This window comes from Lissotriton vulgaris, unplaced genomic scaffold (genome assembly GCF_964263255.1).
Source record: "Lissotriton vulgaris unplaced genomic scaffold, aLisVul1.2 SCAFFOLD_968, whole genome shotgun sequence".
In the NCBI taxonomy this organism is placed as follows: domain Eukaryota; kingdom Metazoa; phylum Chordata; class Amphibia; order Caudata; family Salamandridae; genus Lissotriton; species Lissotriton vulgaris.
Genome location: NW_028255614.1, coordinates 741,547 through 766,251, shown reverse-complemented (window position 1 = coordinate 766,251; position 24,705 = coordinate 741,547). Strand labels below are relative to the sequence as shown.

Below are 24,705 nucleotides of genomic sequence, written 5' to 3'. Positions count from 1 at the left end.
AAGCCTCCAACTCTTTTCATCCAAAGCTCTCATCCCGCTCGAACTCAGAAAAAAGCAAAACAACCAAGTCTTCGAGGCACAAATACACTACCGTCCTGCCTCTGTTGATCTCCTTCTCAATCATCAGATATCACCCTTACCTTCCCCAGGTATTGACGGGCCCCAAAGTCACAAAGCAGGGGCCCCTGCCAATGAGACGACCACAAACCTCTCGCACTGAACTGGGTATCTAACAGGGAACCAGACATAACCTCAGGGTGTTCAACACATCGAAGTTCAGGAGCTTGTCTTCCCCAATTCTACTAAAAACAACTGCGTCAAGCCAGGATTCTCCTTGTTTTTGTTTGAAGCACAAGCAGAACAGGATTAGGGCCAGCCCCTCCGCCAGGCAAACCTGCAGGAGGGGGAGTTCCCTTTCCCTGACACGCAGGGCTCGAACTTCTTGCAGCAATCACCCCAAACAAGGGAACAACTCAGCAGGACCCCGTGTCTTCTATAAACCCCTCCGTCAGTATGCCCAACACATTGGGCACCCGACGCCCAGGCCTCTTCAACTGAACCAGGCAGCATTCCAGCTCCACCAGCCTGGCAGCAGGTGAGCAGACACCCAGTGGTGCGGTTTCCAATTTAGAACAATCACAGACTGACATTACAGTACCTAGTCCAGTAATAACCATCGCCAATCTAAATATTTCAGCCCTCTAATCAACTGACAAAGGTGAACAACCATTAGGTCAGTCATAACTAGCCTAAGTGTAGAACATTAGTTACTGACAACGAGAGGAAAGAAAACTGCCATCCAGACATAGCCCATAACCCTAACCCGGGAAGCAACCAAGCAACCTGGATAAAGGTCAACAAACAATCAATACAAAACAACATAGATGAAACTGTGACCACTCCTTCGACAATTACTGAGCCACTACTGTCCGCCAATGCATCTGGAAGGGCAGCACGCCTAGCGTTGCACTGGGACTCCTCTTTAAACATCAACAAATTGGACTTTATCCCCCACTACGTATCAAGGGGAACCCATGACATCTTAAATAGAAGCATCCCGTTCAAATTCTTTAAAGCACTGCCCCCTCTGAGCCACATAACCACCAGCGGTATTGTTAGTATAGCGTTTAAACAGAACACGCGCTTCATGGGCCAAGAAACTACTACAGCTTCATTCTCAGCCATCTCTTTTATTGAACAAATCTGGGAGCAGAGGGACCAATTTGCAAAGTGGGGCATTAAGCTAAAAAACATTGCCCCCCCCCCCCCCCTTGCTACCCCAACCTGCTCTAGCCATTCAACCAATCAGTGGGCCTGTTAAATGGAGCCAAAGCCCAAGATCATGAAACCCATCAAAAGAGGAAAGAGTGCACAGCTAAAAAAATCACCATCACCTTTGCTAATCCAGGAGCCATTAAGCCCCCCGGATTTCGGGATCTAATCGCAGTCCGATCATCCCCAGATATGCCATGAACAAACACCCACGTAGCTACCAACTCACTCCCAGGCTGTAACATCTGCTTTTGGAATGTGTTCGACCTTAGCACTAAACTAGAAGATCCAGGCTTCACGAAATTCATTTCAAAGTACAAAATTCTTCTCTTCCAGGAAACCTGAATGACAAATCCCACACCTATAACCGGATAAAAGGAATTTCAGAGGCCGGCCAAAAAAGTCGCCAACCTAGGGAGAGCCAAAGGAGGCCTTCCAATCTTCATTTCAACCGAAACTCCATGGCAAGCTTCAACAATAGACCTAGAGATCTCCTGGCTGCAATGTGTCGAACTCGAAGCCCTGCCCCTCACTAGCCTGCTTATTCTTAACACCTATATCCATCCAGTGTTCAAGCGAAAAAAGATAAGAGTAGGCCATTTCCTAGCAACACTGGCAACTTTAAAACTCGCCCATCAGGACCCAAACATCATCCTGTCAGGGGTTTTTAATATGAACTTATTGCAAGCCACTAAAGAGTGAATACAGGCACCGAAACAACGAGACGCTCTTGGCAAGAGATGCGCGGCCAGTGTGGCTGAGCTCTCAATGAGTATGCTAAACGGGAGCAGCCCGACAGACAGCCTAGCAGCATACACCAGAATCACCCAAAAATCAGCTTCAACAATAGACTACACTTTTACAGATCACGACCTTTTCCCATCGATCTCAAACTTCCAAATAATGGACAGGACTAAAATCGACCGCCAATCGCAATCGTTCACGTTGCTAAGTAACATAGATAACCCAGTGCCAGCCAGAGTATTATCCCAACAAACGCAATGCTACAATTTAAAACGTCTTGCATGGAAAACGGATTTGATCAACGACATCATGGGGACATGCACCCACCTCCTGGAAAGATTTCAAATCGAACCCATAAACACACAGACATGGGAGCGCCTTATCCTAGAATGAAATCAAAAATTCTGCAATCAGGCGGCCAAACTCCACCATTCCACCAAACAAAGGGATTCTAGGCTCTTTTGGGAAATAATCAACCACTTAACAAACAGCAAGAACCGGCATTACAACTCGGACATAATGGAGGACTCCTGGAGAGCCCACATCGATCATTTATGCAATGAAATGGCAACTGTCTGTCCGGCAACATGTGGTTCAGAACCAGGCGTGTGGGCAATTGTAGCAGGTCGTGTCAAAATCACCTCTAACCCAGAAACACCTTAATACTTCTTGCAAATCCGGAAAGAGCAAGTATTTTTAAAAACTCAAACCAGGGGGAGCTCCAGGACCCAACGGGCTGCCAAATGGCTTGTTCCGGTATAATCCTTCATTCTGGTCTGAACTCCTCACGCCACTTTTCTCTTCCATCTTAGAATTGTGTATCATCACAGACTCTTGGAGAGGCAGCATTTTGAACCCAATACACAAGTCAGGCTCCCGTTCCGACCCCTCTAACTACCGTCTGATAGCCTTAATCGATGTGGAGGCAAAAATGTATGTATCAAACTTGTTGGCTGACTTGGAGGATTGGGTCAGAAGATGTAACCTCATTCCATACACCCAATCAGGATTTAGGGCAGGGATGGGCACACTCACAAACATCTCCGCGGTCACCCTGCTAGCCAACCAATTCCTTGCAAAATCCAGGCCTCTTTACGCATGGTTTATAGACCTCAAAGCAGCCTTTGACAAAGTCCAGAGAGCCAAGCTATGGGCAAAAATGCATAACTGGGGTGCTCCAACTAAACTCTTGGATGCCATCTTCAACTTGTTCTCACAGACGTGGGTTCAGATCCGGAAAGGAGACAGGCACAACATAACCAAAAACGTTCCAAACTCATAATGGGTTAAAACAAGGGTGTGCACTTCTTTAAGGACCTGTTCTTGATCCCCGGACACAACTCCCAAATACAACTTGAGTATGGACTAAGAAACCAGACTCATGATAGACAAGGGGCATTAGCCAAATATTACTGGGGAATGCGGGATGCAGAGGATAATCCCTTGCGCACCACTGCTGGGAGGAAATCGAAACCCAAGACAGGCTATGTAACTCAACGTTCAGTGTTCTGAAGGACTCCCTCGCGGCATTGCAGCTCGAGGAGGCCTGGCTCACCCTCCCCACCTATTCCAGTTTCAAAACTGTAGTTAACAAGGCAATCAAACGGACTACCTTATCAATAACAAAATTAGCTTTCTAAAAAAAAAAACACGCCTTGGCCGTGATCCAAGGCTATCAGCGGCTGAAACCCCAACCTTACCTGCTAGACCACTTTTCCCAGGAGAAAAAGCACTACCTAATGTTACTGCGGCTGGGGTCATTTCCATCAAAAGACCTGACACCAAAATGGAAATACCCCTGGCAATCCAAGGAATGCCTCCTAGTGGAGGAGGGGATGAGTCTTTTCTACATTTACTATGCATCTGCCCCTCCCTGGCAGAGACTCGAAGAACGGTCCTCTGGGAAGCCTTTAGGAAGAACAAATAAGGTCATGTAGAGCAGCTGTCATCTAATGCCTTGGAGGACTATCAATCCAACTGTCCTGTAGAGCCACAAAATTCCTGAAAACCGCAGCAACAGAACTGGAAAAAAGGAAAAACTAACCTAACAAGTTTTAGTATTACCCGTCTAGAAACTCACTTATGGTATCGTCTGTATGTTTTATACTTATCTGTTGTTATTCCAAAATGTACATTTCATGTATGGTGGTTGTCCACCCTTTTTTTTTATTTTTAAGTTTTTATTCAAGACAATCTTCAAATTGGCAATCTTGACAGTTAACAGACAATCATCTCACATCGGTGCAGTTATACATGGTCAAACATAAAGTTCGTATAATAGCAATAGTACATTATATCCTTCGTATCAGTTTCTACAATTCCTCATTCCCTTCCCTATCCTCACGCCCCCTCTAACTCTTCATCTGAGCAGTCTACGTCAGACTCCGGCAGCGGGTCACATATGTCTCTTCGGAATGCGTTCCAGGCCGCCCAGATTTTAGTCCATTTTCACGGGCATCCCCTGGCTGCAAACACTGTGCATTCGGTGATCAAAGCAAGATCCATATTCCTGCACCAGGTTGTCAGCGAGGGCAGGTCTGTCGCACCCCATTTCTGTGCTATATCCCTTTTGGCAATCATGAGGCCTAGCGTGACCCAAGTCAGTCTGTGGCATGTGAGATCATTGGGTTCCCACATATTTAAGAGACATTTTCGCGGTTCAGGCAGAAGGGAAACCTACAGTGTTTGTGATATTGTGCGTAACACCTGGCGCCAATATTCTACTATTGCTGGACACTCCCATATGGTGTGGATAAAAGTACCTTCCTCCCTGCACCCTTGAAGGCAAAATGGATGTTGTGCCCTTTGTAGTTTGTGCAAGGTGGTTCTGGTATAGTATATGCGATGTAGGATTTTAAGCTGTACTAGCCTAAGCTTGTTAGAAATTCCTACTTCCTTTGGTGGACGCCAGGTCTTCTATCCATTCTGTGTCTTCCATGTCTCCCACCTCCGCCACCCATTTCTCCGGTAGTGTGACCGTGGGGTCTGGTAGATTATTGAGTAACTTTCGGTACGTAAGTGACGTGGCGCGTTTCTGCATGTAGTCAGTAAGTAAACGGTCTTCTAGCGGGAAGGCCTCCGGGACGTCAGTATCCGGCGGGAGTGCCGCCAACAAAGCATGTCTAATTTGTACGTATCTATATGTCTCTTTCGGGCCCAGGTCATATTGCTGTTGAAGCTGGACAAGGGGTATCACTGTTCCTTTATCCCATAAATCTCCCACTGTGGAGATGCCAATATTATCCCACTGTGTGAATCCCTTACTGCGTCGCAAATGCCCCAAAGCCTTGGTGTCCCAGAGCGGGTTAAGTTTAGTTATCACCCCTCTCCATCCCAGTTTTGCTTGCGCCGTGTACCATAGTGTGACCGTTTGTTTTGTGGGCCCCTCCAGTTTCAAGACGAGCCCTCTGTTGTAGAGCACGGCTAGCATGTTATTCGTGCCCAACTGTGCCCTATCCGCCCTATATGCTGGGTCGTCATGAGGTCCGTGGATCCATTGATTGAGGGTTTTAAGTTGTGCCGCCCAGTAATATAGTTGTAAGTTCAGGAGCGCAATCCCGCCATCATACCAACCTCTGCACAGTTTAACTTGTGCTATGCGTGCCGGGCGGTGACCCCATAGAAGGGCGGACACTTGCGCTGCTATTTGCTTAAAGTACCGGGGTGGAACCGGGTAGGGCGTATTGTCAAGGGCATAGAGAAATCTAGGCTAGGGCCATCATTTTGTATAACACTGCTCTACCCAGGAGCGTAAGGGGGGTTTTCCACCCTTTTATGATTTTTTATGAAATCAAATAACAATATTTATTTATGCTTATTATTCTGTGAATGCATATGGATTGCAGTCCTTTTTAGGTCTTCGCCTGCGAAGGCTGCACTTGCGCAGTCTTGCAGGGGAGATCTTACGTTTTTCAGTAAGGGGCTTAAACCCGCCCCTCTTCTCCATTGGCTGGCTTCCTAAATGGAGGCCAGCCATTGGAGGAGAGGGGTGTCAATCCGTTTAAGCCCCGTCTTTTTGGGATTCGGAGTGTGTTTTTTACTTTCTTTCTCTCCTCTTCCCATTGGCTGGAATTTTACCTTCCAGCCAATGGGAAGGGGAGAGCACGAAAAACATGCCCCGAATCCCAAAATGAGGCTGCGTTTCTCAGAGGCATTTCTGCATCGCGTTGTAGAAAGATGGTGGTGCTTCAGCCCCTTCCTGTGCCTGCCCCCATTTCAGCCGACCCCGTCATCAGAGGCTTGTTTTTACAGTTGCCACGCAAGTGTTAGAGAGTAGGTGGAAGTAAACTGACACCCAGTGGTAACTGTTACAGCCTTGGGGCGCGCGAATGAGTTGATGTGGGTGGTAGTTCCACCCCTGCTTTTCTCTTCCTCCTCATACAGTGAGTCATCCCCTCGACTCTGTCTTCCCGCCCGCTCTTTCTTCCTAACCTTGCCATTGGCTGTACTGCCGCCGACCGGGGAGGGACGGACTCTGCAACAAATAGAATCAATGGTTCCTAGATGTTGACACCAACGCTAACCTAGGAGAGAGGCATGCAGCGCAAGTCCCCTGCTTTCCTCCTCGGTGCTGGTGCTTGATTGGCTGCAGAGCGATTACGCAGCTTTGTCCCTTGTCAGGTTGCCTCGTGAGCAACACCTCCCCCTCTGCTCTCCTCCGTGGAAGATCCTTGGCTGGCAGTCACGCCCGGGACTCACGACTACTGTAGCACCAGCAACCCGCAGGCTCTACACACAGCTCCAGCCATGCCTCTGGAGTTCCAGCTATGCCCGGGCCATGACATCGGCGGCGACCACGCCTGCTTCATCGTTGCCGAAATTGGGCCCCACTGTAGTCTCGGCCCTCTTTGACTCCGCTGCCACTCCAGAGTACCCCTCTCTCTCCTCCACAAGGTGGACAGCCCTCCCCGCGTGCCCTTTCCAGGAGCAGGGAAATAAAAGCGCCCTTCTGCAGCTCTCCCCGCTCGCGCTGCCCTGATGTAGAAGAAACGCAAAGCCCCGCATGGCGGGGGACCTTGCAGCCTAGGGGGCCGGTGGAGCCTCGGCGAGAAGCGGGGGCATCGAGGCATGAGAGGGGAGCTAGAGGATTGGGCACTGCTGGAGATCCCTTAATTACATATATACGTATTGAAGGTAAATTGCTGTTAGAGGAAAGAATGAGGATGGACGCATTTACATTTTTAAAGCACTGATTTCAAAACGGATGGTTCAGGTATAATAAATAAAGCCTTTGCACAGCCATGAATAAATACAAAGGTAGCGTGTCCCAAGATGGCGATGTTCGTCGCCACGTATATTGTTTCATTTGCTGGTTGTAACATTTCACAGGAGCTGCTCCAGAACTGACACCAGCATGTCCGCACTTTGTAGGTCGCCTGCCTCAGGCTGCTGCCCTTGGCCCGGGCCCCCTTCCACGGACCGGTAAGCATACATATTACAAGTTCAGAGAGGACTATCTAAATCATCTATTTGCTATAAGAGGGGTACGTGCACGTGTGTATAGGAAACAAATAATATTTTTATTTCTCACACTTAAAATACGAATTTTAACATCCTTTGACTCCGAGTGGAGTGGTTACTGTGTAAAGTTGGAAACAGTTGAAAAGAAATTAAATGTTTTTACCATGACAAAAACACTCCCTTTTAAATAGGCAATGGCAGGTGTGGTTTAAAAAACAACAAAAAAAGAGCTTGGTCGGTTTTCGAAGCAATGGAACCTGGGTTACAAGAATTGTGAGAACTATAGTTAATTATATAGCAATTTTATTGAAATTTCTTCAGTACCCTAGGGTGATATTTGTGAGATCGTGGGGGTGCGGCCGGATTTCCGTTGACGTTTACTTGATGGTTAAATTGGTTGTGGGAGTTCGCTTCTTTATTTGGCCTAATGATTTAATATACTAGTATATTTCTACCCTGGATAAAAAGTAGTTACTCCTGGGCGGTTTCCTGTGGCAAAATATCCGTAGTGTCTTGGGGTGCCGCCTCCCATGGCTCCGAGCAGCACTTCGCCTGTGCCCTTCGCCTCCTGGTTGTGTGCGGAGTTCTTCATTCTTGAGGCTTACGAAGGTGACCTGTGCTTCCCGCAGTGCGCATACTCTCCCTCCTTGCACCTTCCCTTCTGCAAACTCTGTAGCTTCAAGAGGAGGAATTTTATTCAACATCCTTCCTTAAAAAAATACAAATAAACCACGTTCTAAGGCCACAAGCGTTCCTTCCAGGACACACTACTGGCTGTTTAAACCATGGGTTCTTGACTCTAAGAGAAAAAAGACATATTGGGTCTGGTCAAAACAAAGGTAGATATGCACTGTGCGGAAGCGAAGCGTTGGGTAAACGTGCACCCTTCCGATAGATAGATCTGGGTTTACAGCACTTTCTAACTCTCGGGTTTGGGAGGAAAGACGTTGATATTTAATGTCTTCGAGGACACACTCCACTTATATCAATATTTCTTAACTGTATAATATTCATGGCTTTAACCTTGTGATTTATGGAAATATAGCCTTAGTGCTTAAACACTCTGGTATTTGAGCACTTCATTCTGTCTGTGTGTGTGTGTGTGTGTGGCTCTGTCAGTGTACGTGTGGCTCTGTCTGTGTATGTGTGGCTCTGTCTGTGTGTGTGTGGCTCTGTGTATGTGTAGGGCTGTGTGTGTGTCTGGATGTGTGTGTGTATAGGACTCTGTGTGTGCGTGTGTGGGGGGCTCTGTGTGGGTCTGTGTGTTTGTGTGTGGCATTTGCGAGAGATTAAGCTATTGGCATTGTAAATGACAATGACATTTTTCAAGCCCAACACATAAATAAAAATGTTGTCATTAACAATGCCAATAGCTCTAACCTTTGCAAAGGTGAGATCGTTGCATTGTAAATGCTTGTTTAAAGCATTGCTTGCAGTCATGCTGTCTTGCAAGAAGTGACTGAACCAAATTCCTTTGCCATGGGGTCATTCTAATTCTGGAGCTCAGCACAGATTTCTTGAGAAGCCTTACTCAAAGGCCTAGTCATTAAGAAGTCAGCTGAGAAGCGATAGTTCAGTTGTGCAATCCGATAAGCATAGCCATCTTCAAATTGGACATCAAATGTAAAAAGTAACTCATCTATTGATAACAAAACAAAACTTTGTATTTAAAAACAGGGATTTGTAATGTACGTCATTGTTAGCCGGATCCAGGTTAGATATGTGATAGATCAACATAAGATACATTTCCATATGTAACACATTTAGATAGCCAGTGAATATTCTAAAAAATTGGGTATATGGCCAATTTGGACCTAGATTGGACATGGTACATGTGCATTATGTTCAATTCTACTTTCCTTATTATCTGATGAATAAAACAATAACCATTACGATCAGCGATTTCAAGAATAACAACAGTAGTACCTGTGACACTTTGGAGCTAACAAAAATTGTAACCGCGTTTAGCAGTTTGATCAAAAGAAGTAAAAGTGCCTGACACAGCTTGGTACCAGACAAACTTCCAACAGCAGTCAGTGGTTACTCATTTATGCCCCTCAACCAGATTAACTACTGCAACCTAGGGTAGTCTCTTCACTTGCTTGAGAAGTGGGTTGAGTCTGGTCCCTAGCAAGATTCTGCAGTGAAGACTTCCTCATATTGAGTGTGAATGATTGCATCCTCTGCAGAGCTGCGCATGTGCCGCCCTACATCTTCAGACCTGAAAGCATGTTCTGAGGCACAAACTACCACTTGGAGTCCATTGTGGAAACCAACGGGTTGTAGCCGATTCAGCATGCTTGTGTCGGTGCATCTTTGTGCAAATACAGGTGGGAGTGCCACCACCTCTAAGCCTGCAAAGTGCAGCAGACTGGTGATATTTCACATTATCAAGATATTGTGTTCACCCATAGTTACTTGGTTCACAGTAACTCTATATGTTACAACAAAAGTTATACATAAGTGTTGAGGTGACAACACCTTACCCATATTAGTAGTAACAGAACCATAGCCGGGAGATCAAGGGAGAAGGTTGTGTCCATTGGTGTTGGGTAAGCCTAATTGTGTTAAACACTGATGAGTAAATGATCTGGGAATAATTTCAGAGCAGAATTATCCTCTTAGTGAAGACAACGTGCAGTATCTTCTTTTACCCTCCACATCACACGTATATTGTTAAGCTGTGCGTCACAAATAAAGTAATTTGCCTTCTTCAGTAAAAGCATTGACTGGATAATGATTTATTAATTCTGGTTAAATGCTTTGAGTTCTGCATTTCTACCCCACATCAACTCCTTGAGTAAGCCTTGGACTGCTTCTTTTTAAACACCTGATAGGGGTTTACTAGGTGCTTCATTTTGGATTCAACAGTAAGGTGTAGCTTCAGGACACCGGGGTAAAAGCCTTCCTTTGTTACCCGTGGAGCTAAGTAAACCTTGATTGCCATGGGACTCCTGAAAAAGTTCCAACTATTTTACTTTGTTTTATATATGTTACTCTTTGCACATGCCCATTTTCACTCTTCATTCTTGTGTCCTCTTTTCCTGCTTCGTCTTCTTTTTCCTCAATTACTCACTTGTTTATAATTTTCTATGTTAGCTTTTGCCTCTATCTCTTCCTCTGTTATTGTTTTCTTATTTGTTTTCGTATTGGTTCTTTTTTCATCCTTGTTTTCTCCCACTTTGTTCTCCTTTTCAGCTTTATCCTTTTGTCTCACATTGTCTATCCTACTTTTTTTAATACATTTTTGGTTCTTGCTTTGTGTTTCTCGTACTCACCTATCATTCTAATTTACCTCTTATTCACTATTCTTCTTTCACTGCTCTTCTATTCTCTTCTTTCCTCCTCTTTGTCATTTCGAATATTTCTTCACATTTATTGAGCATCCTTTCCCCTTCTCCAAACTCTTCCCTTTTCTCCTATGCTTCTTCTTTTAATAAACTATTTCTCATGTCTCATTTCATACTCTAGGAACAGCAGAGATCCAAGTTGCTGAAAAACTACGACCCGGTACATCGCAGCAGAGTAAAACTCTTTATGTGTGGGCACGGTGGTGTTGGAAAAACGACCCTAGCTAACACTCTTCAAAAGGTAGTGCCATGCTGAAAGATATTTAATTTTTAACAGTATTGACTTGAATTATTTTAGCCATATTTCGAAGCAAAAGGAGGAGGCTGATGGATTTAATAGGCGAACCTTCCTCATCTGACAATCTCTTTAGAATGTTCACAGCCATAGGTCAAGTTTCATTTATTACATTGTATATAACTATTTTCCCTACAAATAGCTGAACAGCAAAGAGAACAACTATGGTTGTGTCCTTCTTCTAAAAACACCTGCCTACTTTATTTGAACGAGCAACGTGTGGTCGTCGATTATTGGTATGCAGCTCAAAGACTCCAGTAAGCTTTGCATTGAAGATGAACGCAGTTGTTTAATCGAAGAAACGTAGCTCACTGTATGGAAGAAGCAACAATGCTATATAGATGTACAGCTCTTTCAATCTTAGCATTCTTCTTCTTATGGGTGTCCCACCTGTCCAATATTGGCCCCTATTCACAAGTGATCACTCGTAAATACTTGTTGGCCCTTAGCTGGTACATAATCAAGATATGTTTAGTATTTTTTTGTTGAGATGATTGCCATTTTATTAGCGTCAACCTTATACAATGTAGAAAGGGACATAAATCACTCTTTACAATGGTATCAGCATGTATTGCACATGTCAAGTCAGTCAGGAGAGTTTATCATGACTTCTGTCCTTTGTACATGTCTGTCCGTCCAGCTAGGCCTGCGGTCCTCACAAGTTTCCACTGACTGCAATATTTGCTCAATACCATGCAAACAATGAGCACAACAAAAAGGTCAGTATTTCACATGTAGGAAAGTGGATTATTATCTGGTGTAGTTGTAATGTAATCTTTATCAGGTCCAGTTAGGTTTTGTTACTAAAAGCCTTAGCTCAGTCCTGAGTAGATGTGGCACAGAGCAGTCAGGCTTAATCAGAAAAACAAGTGTAAAGCATTTAGAAATACTAAAACAGTTATTAGGTAAGATGCTTGACACAATAAAAATATGGCACTAATTGATAAAAGTAGAGTGTCTTTTTTATCTTTAAATGTAACCAAACAGACAACAATCTGTTGAGGGGAACAAGAGATACAAATGTTTTTTAATGGAAAGCAAGTTCTTTTAAGTACGATAAATCATTGTCATTGGCGAAGCAGCTTCTGAGCCAGTAGGCCAGAATGACTACCAATCTCCTCTTGAACAGGCCCCAACAGATTAGGAGCCAGTCACAGGGACCACTTAGGCCCAGGAGGAAAATGACTTGTTAGGTCCAGCAATCTCAAGGTCCTCTCTTTTTTGTTGTTGTCAGAAATTAGGTTGTTGGTTGAGGGGGATGTTAGCCCTTCTCAAGTAACAGCCGCAATCCTTCTCAGGGTGAGCCACAAAAAGTCACTAAAGTAACCTGTGGTTAGCCCTCTGGTAGCTTGGCACAAAACCAGTCATGTTTTACTTAGAGGCAATGTGTAAAGTATTTATGCACCACTCACACAGTAATCAAGTGAAAACATCACTCAAAAAAAACCCTCACCAATTTAGAAAAATGTAAAGAATTATTTGACACCACAATAACAAACATCCAATCAGTTGAACCAGAGATATGCAATTTCAAAGATTTAAGGAAAGCATAGCACTTAAAAGCACCAAGTGCCCCTTGCGGCCAGCTGGTAGTGCGAGACTGGGTGAAAGTCACAAGTTTAGGCCGACCGCGATGGAGCATGGTTCGGCTACAGGGACCAGGTTTGTCCTGCTGAAAAAGTTACCTTCTTAAAGTCCAGCATGAAGAGTCCAGTTTGGGGTGGTGAGGCCACGAGGAGCAGGGTTAGCATTGTGGATGGTAGTTGCTGAGCAGGCTGGGTTTCTTGGATGGTCGTCGTTGTAGTGCGAAGATCCTATCGTTCGTTGTGGATGGTTGTTGCTGCAGCTTCCCGTTGGTGGTCACTGTGGGCTGTCGATGCTGTAGATCTCGCATTGCTGGCCGTCGCTATAGAGTGAATAGTCTAGTTCACTGGAGCATTGCGTTGGAGGTCAGTGCAGGTGGTGAGAGCTTGGTGCGAACAGTCCCTTTTACAGTTGCAAAGAGCACAACATTTCAGGACGTCTTCTTTTCTTCCAAGAGGAGCTCAGCTAATGCCATACAAAGGGTCCAGGGCCTGGGAGGCACCTCTTGGGGATCAGGAACTCATTGCAGCAGAGGTCAGCAGGGCTCAGTCAGGCCCATTTGCAGGTCCAGTGCAGCAAGCCAGCTTGGCAGTTGCAGAGAGGCCACTGCAGCTTGTTATGTTCCTGTCACTCAGAACAGGAGACTAGATAATGTGTCCTTGGGGGAATCAGGTAGCCTGGGATGAAGGAGACAGGTCCAGTCTTCCTTTTCAGATAGCAGGGCAGTCCTCCTTCAGCATCCACAGGTCTAGGAGTGTACTGAAGAGTGAATCTGAGGATCCGGTTTTCATACCTGTTGCCAGCTTTGAAATGGAAGAAACTTTGGGCAGTGTCTTGAATGTCCTGCCCCTTGCCCTGGTCCCAATCTGTCTGCATTCTCAATAAGCCAGTGTGAAGTTCTTTCTGTGTGAGCTGAGGCAGTGTCTTTGAAGTGCAAGTTTGACAGGTGCCACCTCCGACTTCCCATCCTGTAGGAAAATGTCCCTTTTTGACATGGTCATCCCCCACTTTATGCCTGGTATTCAATGCAATTTTGACTGAAAGTACATTGGGTGTCTGCTATCCAGGTCCCCAGTGCCAGATCTAATTCCCTAAAACTGTACAATTGTTCCCTCCTATTGGCAATACCGTTGGCACCCCTGTAAATCCCTAGTAAATGGCACCTTAGGTACCTAGGGCATGGGTACTAAAGAGGGTCCCTAATGACTGCTGCATGTATTGTGCCATTCTAAGATACCTCTCACCTAACTCATGCAGACTGCCATTGCAGGCTGCGTGTCATGGTGCTGACAAAAGTGAAAACATGACGTGGCACACATCCCTTTGTGCCATGCCTGCGGACAATGCATGCAGTATAGGTAAGTCACCCCTACAGCAAGCCTTACAGCATTAAGGCAGGTGCACTATACTACGTTTGGACATATCTGCATGAGATGATATGCCCCTGTGCTGGCCAGTTCAATTACTGCCAGTGGAAGTGACCAGGGAAGCCATTATAAGTGCATGTGTTTTGCACTGGTAAAAACAAGTTCCCCAGCAACATAATGGCTTCACTGAAACCTAAGATGTTTGGTATCGAACATCTTGTATTAATAAACCCACACTGATTCCAGTGATGGATTTATTAATGCATGCACCTAGAGGGCACCTTAGAGGTGCCAGCTGAAAACCTAACAACTACTAGTGTGCTGGCTGACTAGTTCTGACCAGCCTCACACCACAGACAAGTTTCTGACCCCCAGGGGTGGGGGCCTACACACTCAGGATGTTAGGAATAAAACCTGCCCTGGCAGGTGTTTTACACCCCCACCAGCAGGATGACTTGTAAATTAGCATTCCAGGGCAGGGAGCTTCGAAGAGCAGACAGTGTTCGGTATGAAAATCTGTCTTCCCTCTGTGGTGAAGGACTGCAGACTGCCAAAAGCCAGACACCAGAAAGCACCACTGCACCTGTGCCCCCTAGCCCGAGTTGAAGTGGACCAATGGTACCAGTGTGATCCCCACACCCTCCAGAGACAAAGCCCACTTTTTGGTTTGCCAACAGTGGACTTCCCGACACCTCCTGCAGCCTCTTTGTGCAGGCCTCCTTTCTACAGCGAGTGCCTCCGGTCATTAAAACCCAACACCTGAGACCGTGTCTGCACCCAGCCACTCCGGTCCAAGGAGAAGAAGACCAAAGGTGACCCTTCGTCTCAGATCATCAGGAGACGTGAGCCCCCTTGTTGGTTCAGCTGGACTAATCAGCCGCCCACATCAGCCGCCCACCTCCGTCCAAGCTTGCAGCCCTTTTTGACCGGTCCGATGCCCATTGACTTACACAGGCCACCTGATGCTGAAAAGCACCTCTACACCCGGCCACCCCAGTGCTGCCTGTGGTGAGCGGTTGGTGCTGCCTTGGACCCTGCCCCATACTGCCCTTAAGTCCAGAAGATTGGTCCTGTAAGTCACTGTAAAGTACTTGTATGCAGTATATGTCTTTCCTCTATAGAATAACATTACTGCTCCAGAAATTGCCCTAAGTGGCGACTTTTAAAAACTGTAAAAATGTATAACTAGAATCGTAGTTACCTGATCCAGATGATCTTGGTGCCTAAAACTATAGAAGATAAGTTTCATTTTTATAAATTGGTGAGGATCTCCTTATTGCATCAGTTATCGACTGTGTGTGTGCAGCAGATGTCTAACACTGCTCTCTAATAATACTAAGGCTGCTTGACCATACTGCCCCCTAAGAGAGCACCTTAGGATTTCTAGAGCAAGCCCCTGACCACTTATTGGGGATACTTGGAGTCTTTGCACAATATACTGCTTTTTGGTATACTATATAAAGAACCATCTCCCTACACATCCTGCCAACACCAGTCCCTCTATTGCGTGGCTGTCGGGTTGAAATCACAGTGGCCTACCACCAGCTACACCTAATCATGTGATTATACATGTAAATATAGTAGTTTCAAAATCATGACTTAAACTCTGACTTTACCATTAAAAATGGTTTTAACCACTTCGACGCTATTGACGGAACCGTTCCGTCACGCCCCTCGGGTGGGCTGTGCTCATGACTGACCGGTTCCATCACGGCCCGCTCCCCGCGACTGCGCGGAGCTGATTTCGCGCCTGCGCGGAGCGTTTCATTAAGCGGGCGGGGCCGTGACGGAACGGTTCTGTCACAAGCACAGCTCATCCGTGAGCCATGACGGAACGGTTCTGTCACCAGCGCAGATGAGCCGCGCGCCCACCCGCGACCGTTAGCGCTGCGGCGGAATAGCCGCCGCAGCGAAGGTGTTAAATTACAATTCCTCAGACACCAAACTTAATATTTCTCGTTCTCCCAAACACAAATGATCACCTATTAAATGTAATAAGGTAACCCAAGAAGTGGTATACAGACAAAATATTGAATCAAAAATATAGAATAGCACTAATATCGAAGTCAAAATATAGGGGCTGGACAAAATATCGAATGGACAGAATATAGTCAACAAAAATATCGAATGTAAGGTAAGTAATTTAATTTCATAAATATAGAAAGACAAAATATCGAAGTATATAATATAGGTATTAAATATATCGAATTTTAAATAATATCGATTTTTTTAAAGTTTTTTGTATGTTAGTATATGTGTGAAAAGTGTATATTTATTTTATAATTTATTTTGAGCAATGAATTTTATGTTATTTAATTTTTGCGTAATTTAATTCTGTAGCTGGTTGTGGGTGTATAGGGGAATATGGTGGGAAGTAATTTAATTGTCATTAATTAAATATTTTAATTTATTTATTGGTATTTATTTTGAATTAATTGTTAATTCATTTTTAATTGCAAATTAATTAATTGGTAATTGGTAATTAATTTGAATTAACAGGTAATGAATTTTAATAATTAATTTTTATTTGTATTTGTAATTGATTAATTATTATATTATATCAAATTGGTAATTACTTTTAATTAATTTTTTATTGGTATTAATATATATAAATTTTTAATTAATATATGAAGTTTTTACTTTCCCTACTGTTGCACTCACTGGAGTGGGAATAGTAAATTTTACCCCTACGCTATCCAACGCTTTCTCTACTGTTGCACTCACTGGAGTGGGAATAGTAATTTTTACCCCTACGCTATCCAACGTTTTCCCTACTGTTGCACTAACTGGAGTGGGAACAGTAATTTTTACCCCTACGCTATCCAACGCTTTCCTTACTGTTGCATTATCTGGAGTGGGAATAGTAATTTTTACCTCTACGCTATCCAACGCTTTCCCTACTGTTGCATTTTCTGGAGTGGGAATAGTAATTTTTACCCCTACGCTATCCAACGCTTTCCCTACTGTTGCACTCTCTGGAGTGGGAATAGTAATTTTTACCCCTACGCTATCCAACGTTTTCCCTACTGTTGCACTCACTGGAGTGGTAATAGTAAATTTTTCCCTCCCGCTCTCCTACGGTAAAAATATTGTATATGTTTTGAAAAATAAAATTGTTTAATTTTTTATAACCTACATTAATTATTTAATAATTTTAAGGTTATTTAAGTATTTTTAAGTATATTTTAGTTAATTATTTTAAATATTTCATTAATTTTAAATTATTTTTAAGACATTAAATTTTTTTTATATTTTAACTTTTTTTTAACAATATTTTTGATTCGATATTTTTGTACTTACCTGTTTGTAGATAGGAATTCGATATTTTTGTATTCGATATTTTATATTCGATATTTGTGTAATTCTATATCAGTGTAAGTGTGACTTATATGCATTAAGAGAATTTTATTCTTGGCAAAAGGTTTATTTTGCTAAGTTGAATTGGCAGTTTAGAACTGCACACACAGGCTGCAATGGCATGCCTGGGGCAAGTTTATAAAGGGATATTTAAGTGAGTGGCACAATAAGTGATGCAGGCCCACTAGTAGCATTTAATATACCAGCCTTTGTTATGTGGCATACCACTTTACTGGGGACTTACAAGTAAATGAAATATTTCAGTGAGGTGTAAGACAATTTTACCATCTTTATAGGAGTGAGCGCAAGCACTTTAGCACTGGTTAGCAGTGGAAACATACAAAGAGTCGTATGGCCAACAACAATGAATTCAGCAAAACAGGAGGAGTGAAGGGAAAAGGGTTGGGGGAAACCACACCAAGGATGTCAACTTCAACATTTATCCTTTACCACAGTCCATCAAAAAAGTGCTACTGATGCTTGGGATACAGAATTCTGAAGGTGCTGAAGAGATATAGTGAGTGTTCCTGGGGCCACCTAGATATCCACAAGCATCAAGGGTTGTCTGTGGCCTCAGGACTCGCTCTCCCTCGTTGCACTAAAGGAAGCTAGTGCATGTCCTATATCCACTGGTCAACTGGTCTCCCTTTACAGTGGTCTCAGTTGTTCCTTACAGGGAGGTCAATATTTAATTTTGGGGGACCAGAGTTCACTCTGACTTTGGTCCCGGGCCCAATGGACTTGAGGGCACCGTGTGAGGGCCGGGACTCTATCTTCCAGTGGGTACTTCGGTGTCCATCAGCAGTTAGGAATTCTTGGGCAGCCAGGCTCTCGAGGTGTGCAGGTTTCCTCAACTGTTGATGGCCCTGAAGTTTTACAAGAGACTAGCCAACTAGACCTTGCAATCACTTCCTCTGTCCTTGCACAACTGGAGCTCTTTTCCACAAATAGGCACATCAGGCACAGTCTTCTTTGCAGGTTCCTGAGGTTGCACAAGGAGGAGATGCCAGCTTATCTTTCTACACAAAGGAGCGGGCCTGTCAAGGTGTGAGTTGCATTTGATTAAATGAGGCAAGAGCCTCTTTAAAGGTAGCCGCCTGCAGCCACCGCCTGGTAGTCATCCTGTGGGAGAAGGTCACACCTTGACCCACGATTGGTTTCTCTTTGTTCCTAGTTCCTGGGAGCATATCGAACGTCTTAGCAAGTGGACAACCTGTTGTCTCAAGTTTCAACTGCTGCAGGCAGTTAGCAACAGCTACCACAGCTCTAGGCAAAAGAAGTGGTGACTTTCTAAAGTTCCCTTCGCTTTAAAAGTTACATTAAAACTGACTTCAATGATAAAGTCAGTTTTAATGCAACTATCCATTTGATACCTTTTAGTACTGTCTTTGGTAGTCCCAAGTGGAAGTTGGAAGTTAATCACTTAGCGCGATGACTAACGCCACTCCATGTAAGCCAATGTGACTACCAGCCTCGCTATAGTGAAAACGGAAACTTCCAGTTTTCTCTTTCAGGACATAACATAAACATGCACCTCTTTTTATTATTTAGCACCCTGCCTTGTGGGCTACCAAGTTCTTAACATATTAACATTAAAAAGAGACGTTTGTACTTGGCAAAAGGGTTTAGCTTACCATGTCAAGCTGGCAGGTTAGAAACTGCCGGACCTGACTGATGGCAGACCTAGTGCCATGTTTTCGCCATGTCTCTGTAGTTATGGCACAATTAAGTGCTGCCGGTCACAAGTGACATTTAACTTACTAGCTCTGCTTATCTTTTGTTCCTTCCCCACCGTTTAACTGATAGGTAAGTTAAGTCAGCCCGGTGGGTATTAGTTAATTGTACACAACTTTGAGGGGTACAGAGTAGCACATGCACTGAGGCCTTGGCAGCAGGAACCAGCACATTTCAAAGTCGAAAAACCAGCAGCATGAGTAAAATGTTTGGGTATCCTCAGTCAGTACTGATCTTTTGAATTGGCCATATCATTTGTGACTGTACAGTGCCATTCTGAATGGTGCCCCTCACCTCAAGCTTCTCTAGCTCCGATTAAGACTGTTCTTCAATCCACACCGAGACTTGCCTCATTCAAAAGGAAGTTCGATTATATCACATTGATCCTGAGTGTCTTGCACTGTATACCTAAAGACGGGTGATTAGGTTTCAAATTTGCTGCAGTACACTTACTGGGTCTGCATTTAGAAAATCTGTCTTGCCTGACCAAGCACCTTACTATTTCCAGCAGAAAACCAAGCCTCGGAGCTGACTCCTTGCTTCCGGTAAAACCTTGAAATTCAAAACTTCCAGATGTCTGAAACAGTTGTTATCCAATACTTCAATAATCCTGTTGAACTTCCACCATCCACAACTAAGAATGCAATCGAACCTCCTCTCCCATCCACCGTCTCTCATTAAAACACACTTTAACTGTTTTGCAGCAAAACTGAAGTGTAATTCAGTTTTAATGCCAAACCATTTTGATGACATGGCTAGTACAGTAAAATGGAACAAGCCATATATACTGACTGTTGCCTTAAAAAGATGCATTCCTCCTGGTTCATTTAAAAGCATATGCAGTAAGGTATTTTGTAAAAAGAAAGTCATATGAGCAAGCGCAAGATGATAAAAACTGGGGGTTGAAGAGGTTACATTTTCTTTTAACATGGATCAACCTACAACTGGAGATACTGGGAAATGGTTTTTAGGGTTCAAAATCTTGTTGATATTTTTAGTTCCAGGCAATTTATTCATAATCCTTTGATTGATTTCAGGTTAGGCTAGTTGCAAAGAATGTTCAAAATTGAACATAGCAAAACAAAAATCTCACCCACAACATGTCCTGGTTCTCAAACTATTTCTTCTATTGCTTTTGGGAAAGCTCTTCAATGTAGCACTTTATTTTTAAACTGTACCATGTACCCTCTGTTGAGGCATGAAAAGGAAAAAAGGAAGGCAGCTTCTATTAATCCATGTCCTTTGGTCTGTCACTCATCCAAGATTTGGAGGCTAGAAATAGGATCAATGAATGAAGATCGTGATCTGAGAATGGGTATTCATGAAAAACCGTTGTAAAGGAAAATGGTTGAGCATCAACTTACGTTGACTTTAAATTCACAAATCTTAATTAATTGGACATAATGTGACCTACAAGTGCTGTTCAGAACCCAAGGAACCTGCCTTCACATGTGAACCATCAGTCTTTAAATGTCCTTTCTTTTACTGAGCCTTACCTTACACACATTAAATTTGCCTTACATTCCAAATGATACAGTTACAAATCCTCCAAAAAATCAGGCACACTACAGCCTATTTCCTAAGAGGAAAAAGGGCAAAATATAACCGAGATATTTAATAAATGGGTATTCAAAAAATATATTTTATGGGAGTCCGATAATAGGATAGATCCTCAGATCTTCTAGTAATTATTTGAAGCATTGTGGACTTATTTTTTTTCTTGTTATACAACATTCATGGATAGAAATGTACCAACTCCCGGCACTTATTGGTCTGTCAAAACATTCCCTACAGATTCTTTCATCAACTCGCAATTCATTCTTTTTGTCCAGTATAAACTTCACTTTGTCACTGTCACCAAAAGCAATAGCATTTTTAACCACATCCCTTTCTACATTATGTTCAAATAATTTTAATTTTTATGCAAAGAAAGTCTTTGCGATGCCCCTTCTAACTTTTTCACTTCTGACGGATAAGTAACTTTTAACCATACAAAAATGTTAGTCAGCAGGAATAAGAGCGGTTTCCCTCTTATTCCTACTGACTAACATTCTTCATCTAATTTCCCTTCTCCATCCATTTTGTATGAGTTTTACAAGTGCAATTCTCATTGTTCAGTTGTGCTCAACTCCTTGAATCCTAACCCATGTTTTGCTGTCTTTATGATAGTCAAGCCATCCATTATTGCTGTATAAGTCATTATCTTTCATTACTGTGGTCACAAAGTTGATAACTATAATATATTCCCCACCATAACATCAACGGTAAAGTAATTGTGGGTCAACATTTCATATGCACTATTTGCTGTTAAACAGTCACATATCATCATCAGGTTGTGGCAGAGGGAGGTTATGGAGTCTTACAACTCACCAGTGCTGCTCTCACAATTCATACGTCTATGATTCATATTACACCATTGGTAAGATTTCTGCGTGAATAAAAACACTCATTAATGTTAGGTGGGTCTTAACAGGACTTTCGAGTTCTTTGGCTTTCTTAGCTTCTATAAAACACATAGCATCTTGTAAACCTTAGTACATACTATAGTTTGCACTAGTCTCGTCTAGCTTTGCTCTAGGAAGAACTATAACATTTGCAATTATTCTTGTAAAATCTAAAATTGTACAATATGCTCCATAGTATGTATAAAGATTTCCTTCAAATAATTTTGGAACTGTGTTCAAACTCTGGTGCTGTATCGGGTATACTGATAGAATAGTATCTGTCTATTCTCTGATAACGCCAATGGCATGCATGGGAGCAGAGTTACATGTAGACATTGGGTTAAGTATGAATTCCTGGCTTTAAGTTCACATTACTCTAGAGTTTATTCTCTCTACTGACTTCCAGTAAATGCACCTTTCATGAACGTAAGAAAAAGCTGGAAACCCGATAGCAGAAATTGAACTGTTCACCCTGATAAAAACTAGATTATTTGAATTTTTTGCCTCCAATTTTCTCTTACACATTTCTCTGTTTTGCATGCAGGAAGGCATCATCCCAAGGCTTCAGTATCTCTTTGTTACTCCTGAAGCTCCACTCTCCACACGAGGTGTTGATATTACCCACACTGAGTTGGCAGGTATGGAAGATGGATGGGTGGGAGAAGGTATGATAAAATGACTGTATGGTGGTGTGTGACTGGTTGGACAAATGACAGTGTGTATATTTCAGCACTCACATTGCAGCCTTTGTATGCTGCTGGACTCCTTGGAGGAATGTCAAAGTTGATACTGGTGAAATGAGGTGTGGTTTATGAACTTGTGCTTTAATGGAGCTAGTGTGAATTTGGCTTGAGTATTGCATGTGTTGATTTTGACATGGAGTGAGCTCTCTGTGAAAGTGATTTGTGGATTCCAGTATCTCCTTGGTACTGCAAAGCTTGAAACCGGGTAGCTTTTGCTGTTGACATATTAATCAGATGCGAAAAATCCTCCTGTTCATTGCCTCAGAATTTCATATCACCAGTAGAGATGGCCTTGATTCTGTCACAACTTGACTATGGGAATTCCATCTATTTGAGACCCCTGACAAGACCATCAGTTGTCTTCAACTAGTCCAATATACCTCAGTGTGCCATATGTCTGGAGACAAGTAAAGGTACCATTTTCTTGCCATACCTGGAAACCTCCACATGCTTCCTTTTAATAACTGTTTTATTTAAATTGTTGTTTGTACATAAGAATACCCACCACTCCTAACCTAATTGTTTGATCTCAAAAATCCAGTTCCATGCCCCATAACAATCCATGTGCTCCTTTGGCCTGTAGTTGCTGCAGATTCCCAGGACCAAAATTGTCTCCTTTGGAGACAGGGTTTTTTCTGTGGCAGTCGCCAAAGTGGAGTGGAAATAGCTCCCCTTGAACTCTGCTCTCTGCCAGGCTCACAGTGTTCCATGGGAAGCTGAACATTTCTCTTTTCAATATGTAATTCTTAGGTTTTTTTTCTCTTCCTTTACAGATCCTTGTTTTCCTTTCCACTGTACTGGTCTCCAGTGACGGCTGCTAGCAGGGAAAAGTAGTGGGGCAGCGTGTAGGACAAAAAAAATAAAATAAACTTACCTCTAGCTTACCTCCCCCCGCCTCACCACCTCTTCAGCTCCCAACAATGCACACACTGGCTCACAGACTCCCCTGCGCCAATCCAGATGTTGCTCTCATACTGGTATTACCCAGCATGAGAGAAGCTCTGGAATTGGGCAGAGCGGGCTGGTTTCCCACTCCAGCAGGACTCTGTGTTTCTGAGCTCGGCTGATATCTCCAATAAACAGCCGGGAGATATCCAAGTATACATCCTAAGACGGCCTGCCAAACCTACATGCGCGTTTACAGTGCTCTGTGCCCACCACTCCTCCTGCTACTGTCCCTCAGAGGATGGCCCCGCCCTCAAGACCCGGCTGTGGCTCCGATTTAAAATAAAAGGTTTTATTAAATTCTTTATTATTATTTTACTTTACATTTGTCTGCTGGTTCCAGCAGTGGGACGATGTTCCTCCACCATAACGGAGGGGCAGCCCCTGCTTGTCTCTATAAACAACAGACATAAGATAACATCTAGATCTGGTATATGGAGACTGGTCAACGATTAGGTGCGTATTTGGAGCTGAGTATTGCTAGTGGCTGTGAAATGCGTATTACTGTACAATGGTGAGCAGTTGGAGATATGCATGGTGTTTTGAGCACAATGGTGCCCCCTCATGTTTAATGCACCAATTGCTAGCAACACCGAAACAAAAAAAGCTATCAAGAGAGACTGATATTTCAGGTGACACAAGTTCTGGGTTTGTTATGTGCATTGCTAACCATAACCTCCGAATTTCCGAACTATAGCTCTGTTTTTAACTGTGACTTTTCATTCAACTTGTATGCGTGTGTGTGTGTGTGTACATACATTATATGTAATCTGTACTTCTGTACAGAGGTGGGTGGTTAGAAGCATGTATGTAGAATTAAACATTGAGTGATAGAAGGTGTGAGTGAAACAGTACATTGTAGGGTTGATGCATTTGTGGAACTGAACACTTGAATGTTTTGGAGATGTTTGTGGAAATTGATGCTGTTTTTTGGGTGTGGAACTAAAGATAACTTTGTGTTTTAGTAACTAGTCCTGTTGGGTGGACTGAGGTGTAGATGTGTGAAGAGTTACTCGGTATTACACAACTGTGGATGGCTGGAATTATGAGTGGAACTGAACTTTAAATGGTTAGAGGTGTATGTCGAACTAGACTGCATTGTGGTTGGACGCATGTGTTGTACTGCATACTTACCAGTGGTATAGGGGTGTTTGTGCATGCAGATGCAGACTGGAGATTGTTGGGAGTTTGAGGGTAGGTATGTTACAGGAGAACTTTGTTTGCGTCGGCTATGTCTTTGACTGCACATTATTGTGTGGTAGGAGGTGTGTGTGGGGGTTTGTAATTGGACTTTTGCGATTAGGAGTGTGAGTAGAATGGAAAGGGGCGACCACTCTGTCCCCCCGAACGTATGGTGGAGTACCCCGATCCCCCCGGGAAGCCATCTTGGGCGGGAGGCGAGTCTCGGCT

The 24,705-nt window shown here is 43.5% G+C and overlaps 1 protein-coding gene across 1 annotated transcript in view; it reads left to right on the top strand.

Annotated features, from left to right (window-relative positions):
* The window catches only part of LOC147659060 (uncharacterized), a 140,158-nt gene that overhangs the window by 49,780 nt on the left and 65,673 nt on the right, over positions 1–24,705 (top strand). Inside the window, exons 4-5 of the mRNA XM_086951999.1 lie at positions 10,948–11,067; positions 22,152–22,245. Of these exons, the coding sequence (XP_086808125.1) occupies positions 10,948–11,067; positions 22,152–22,245 (214 nt within the window). The remainder of the gene's footprint in view (positions 1–10,947; positions 11,068–22,151; positions 22,246–24,705) is intronic.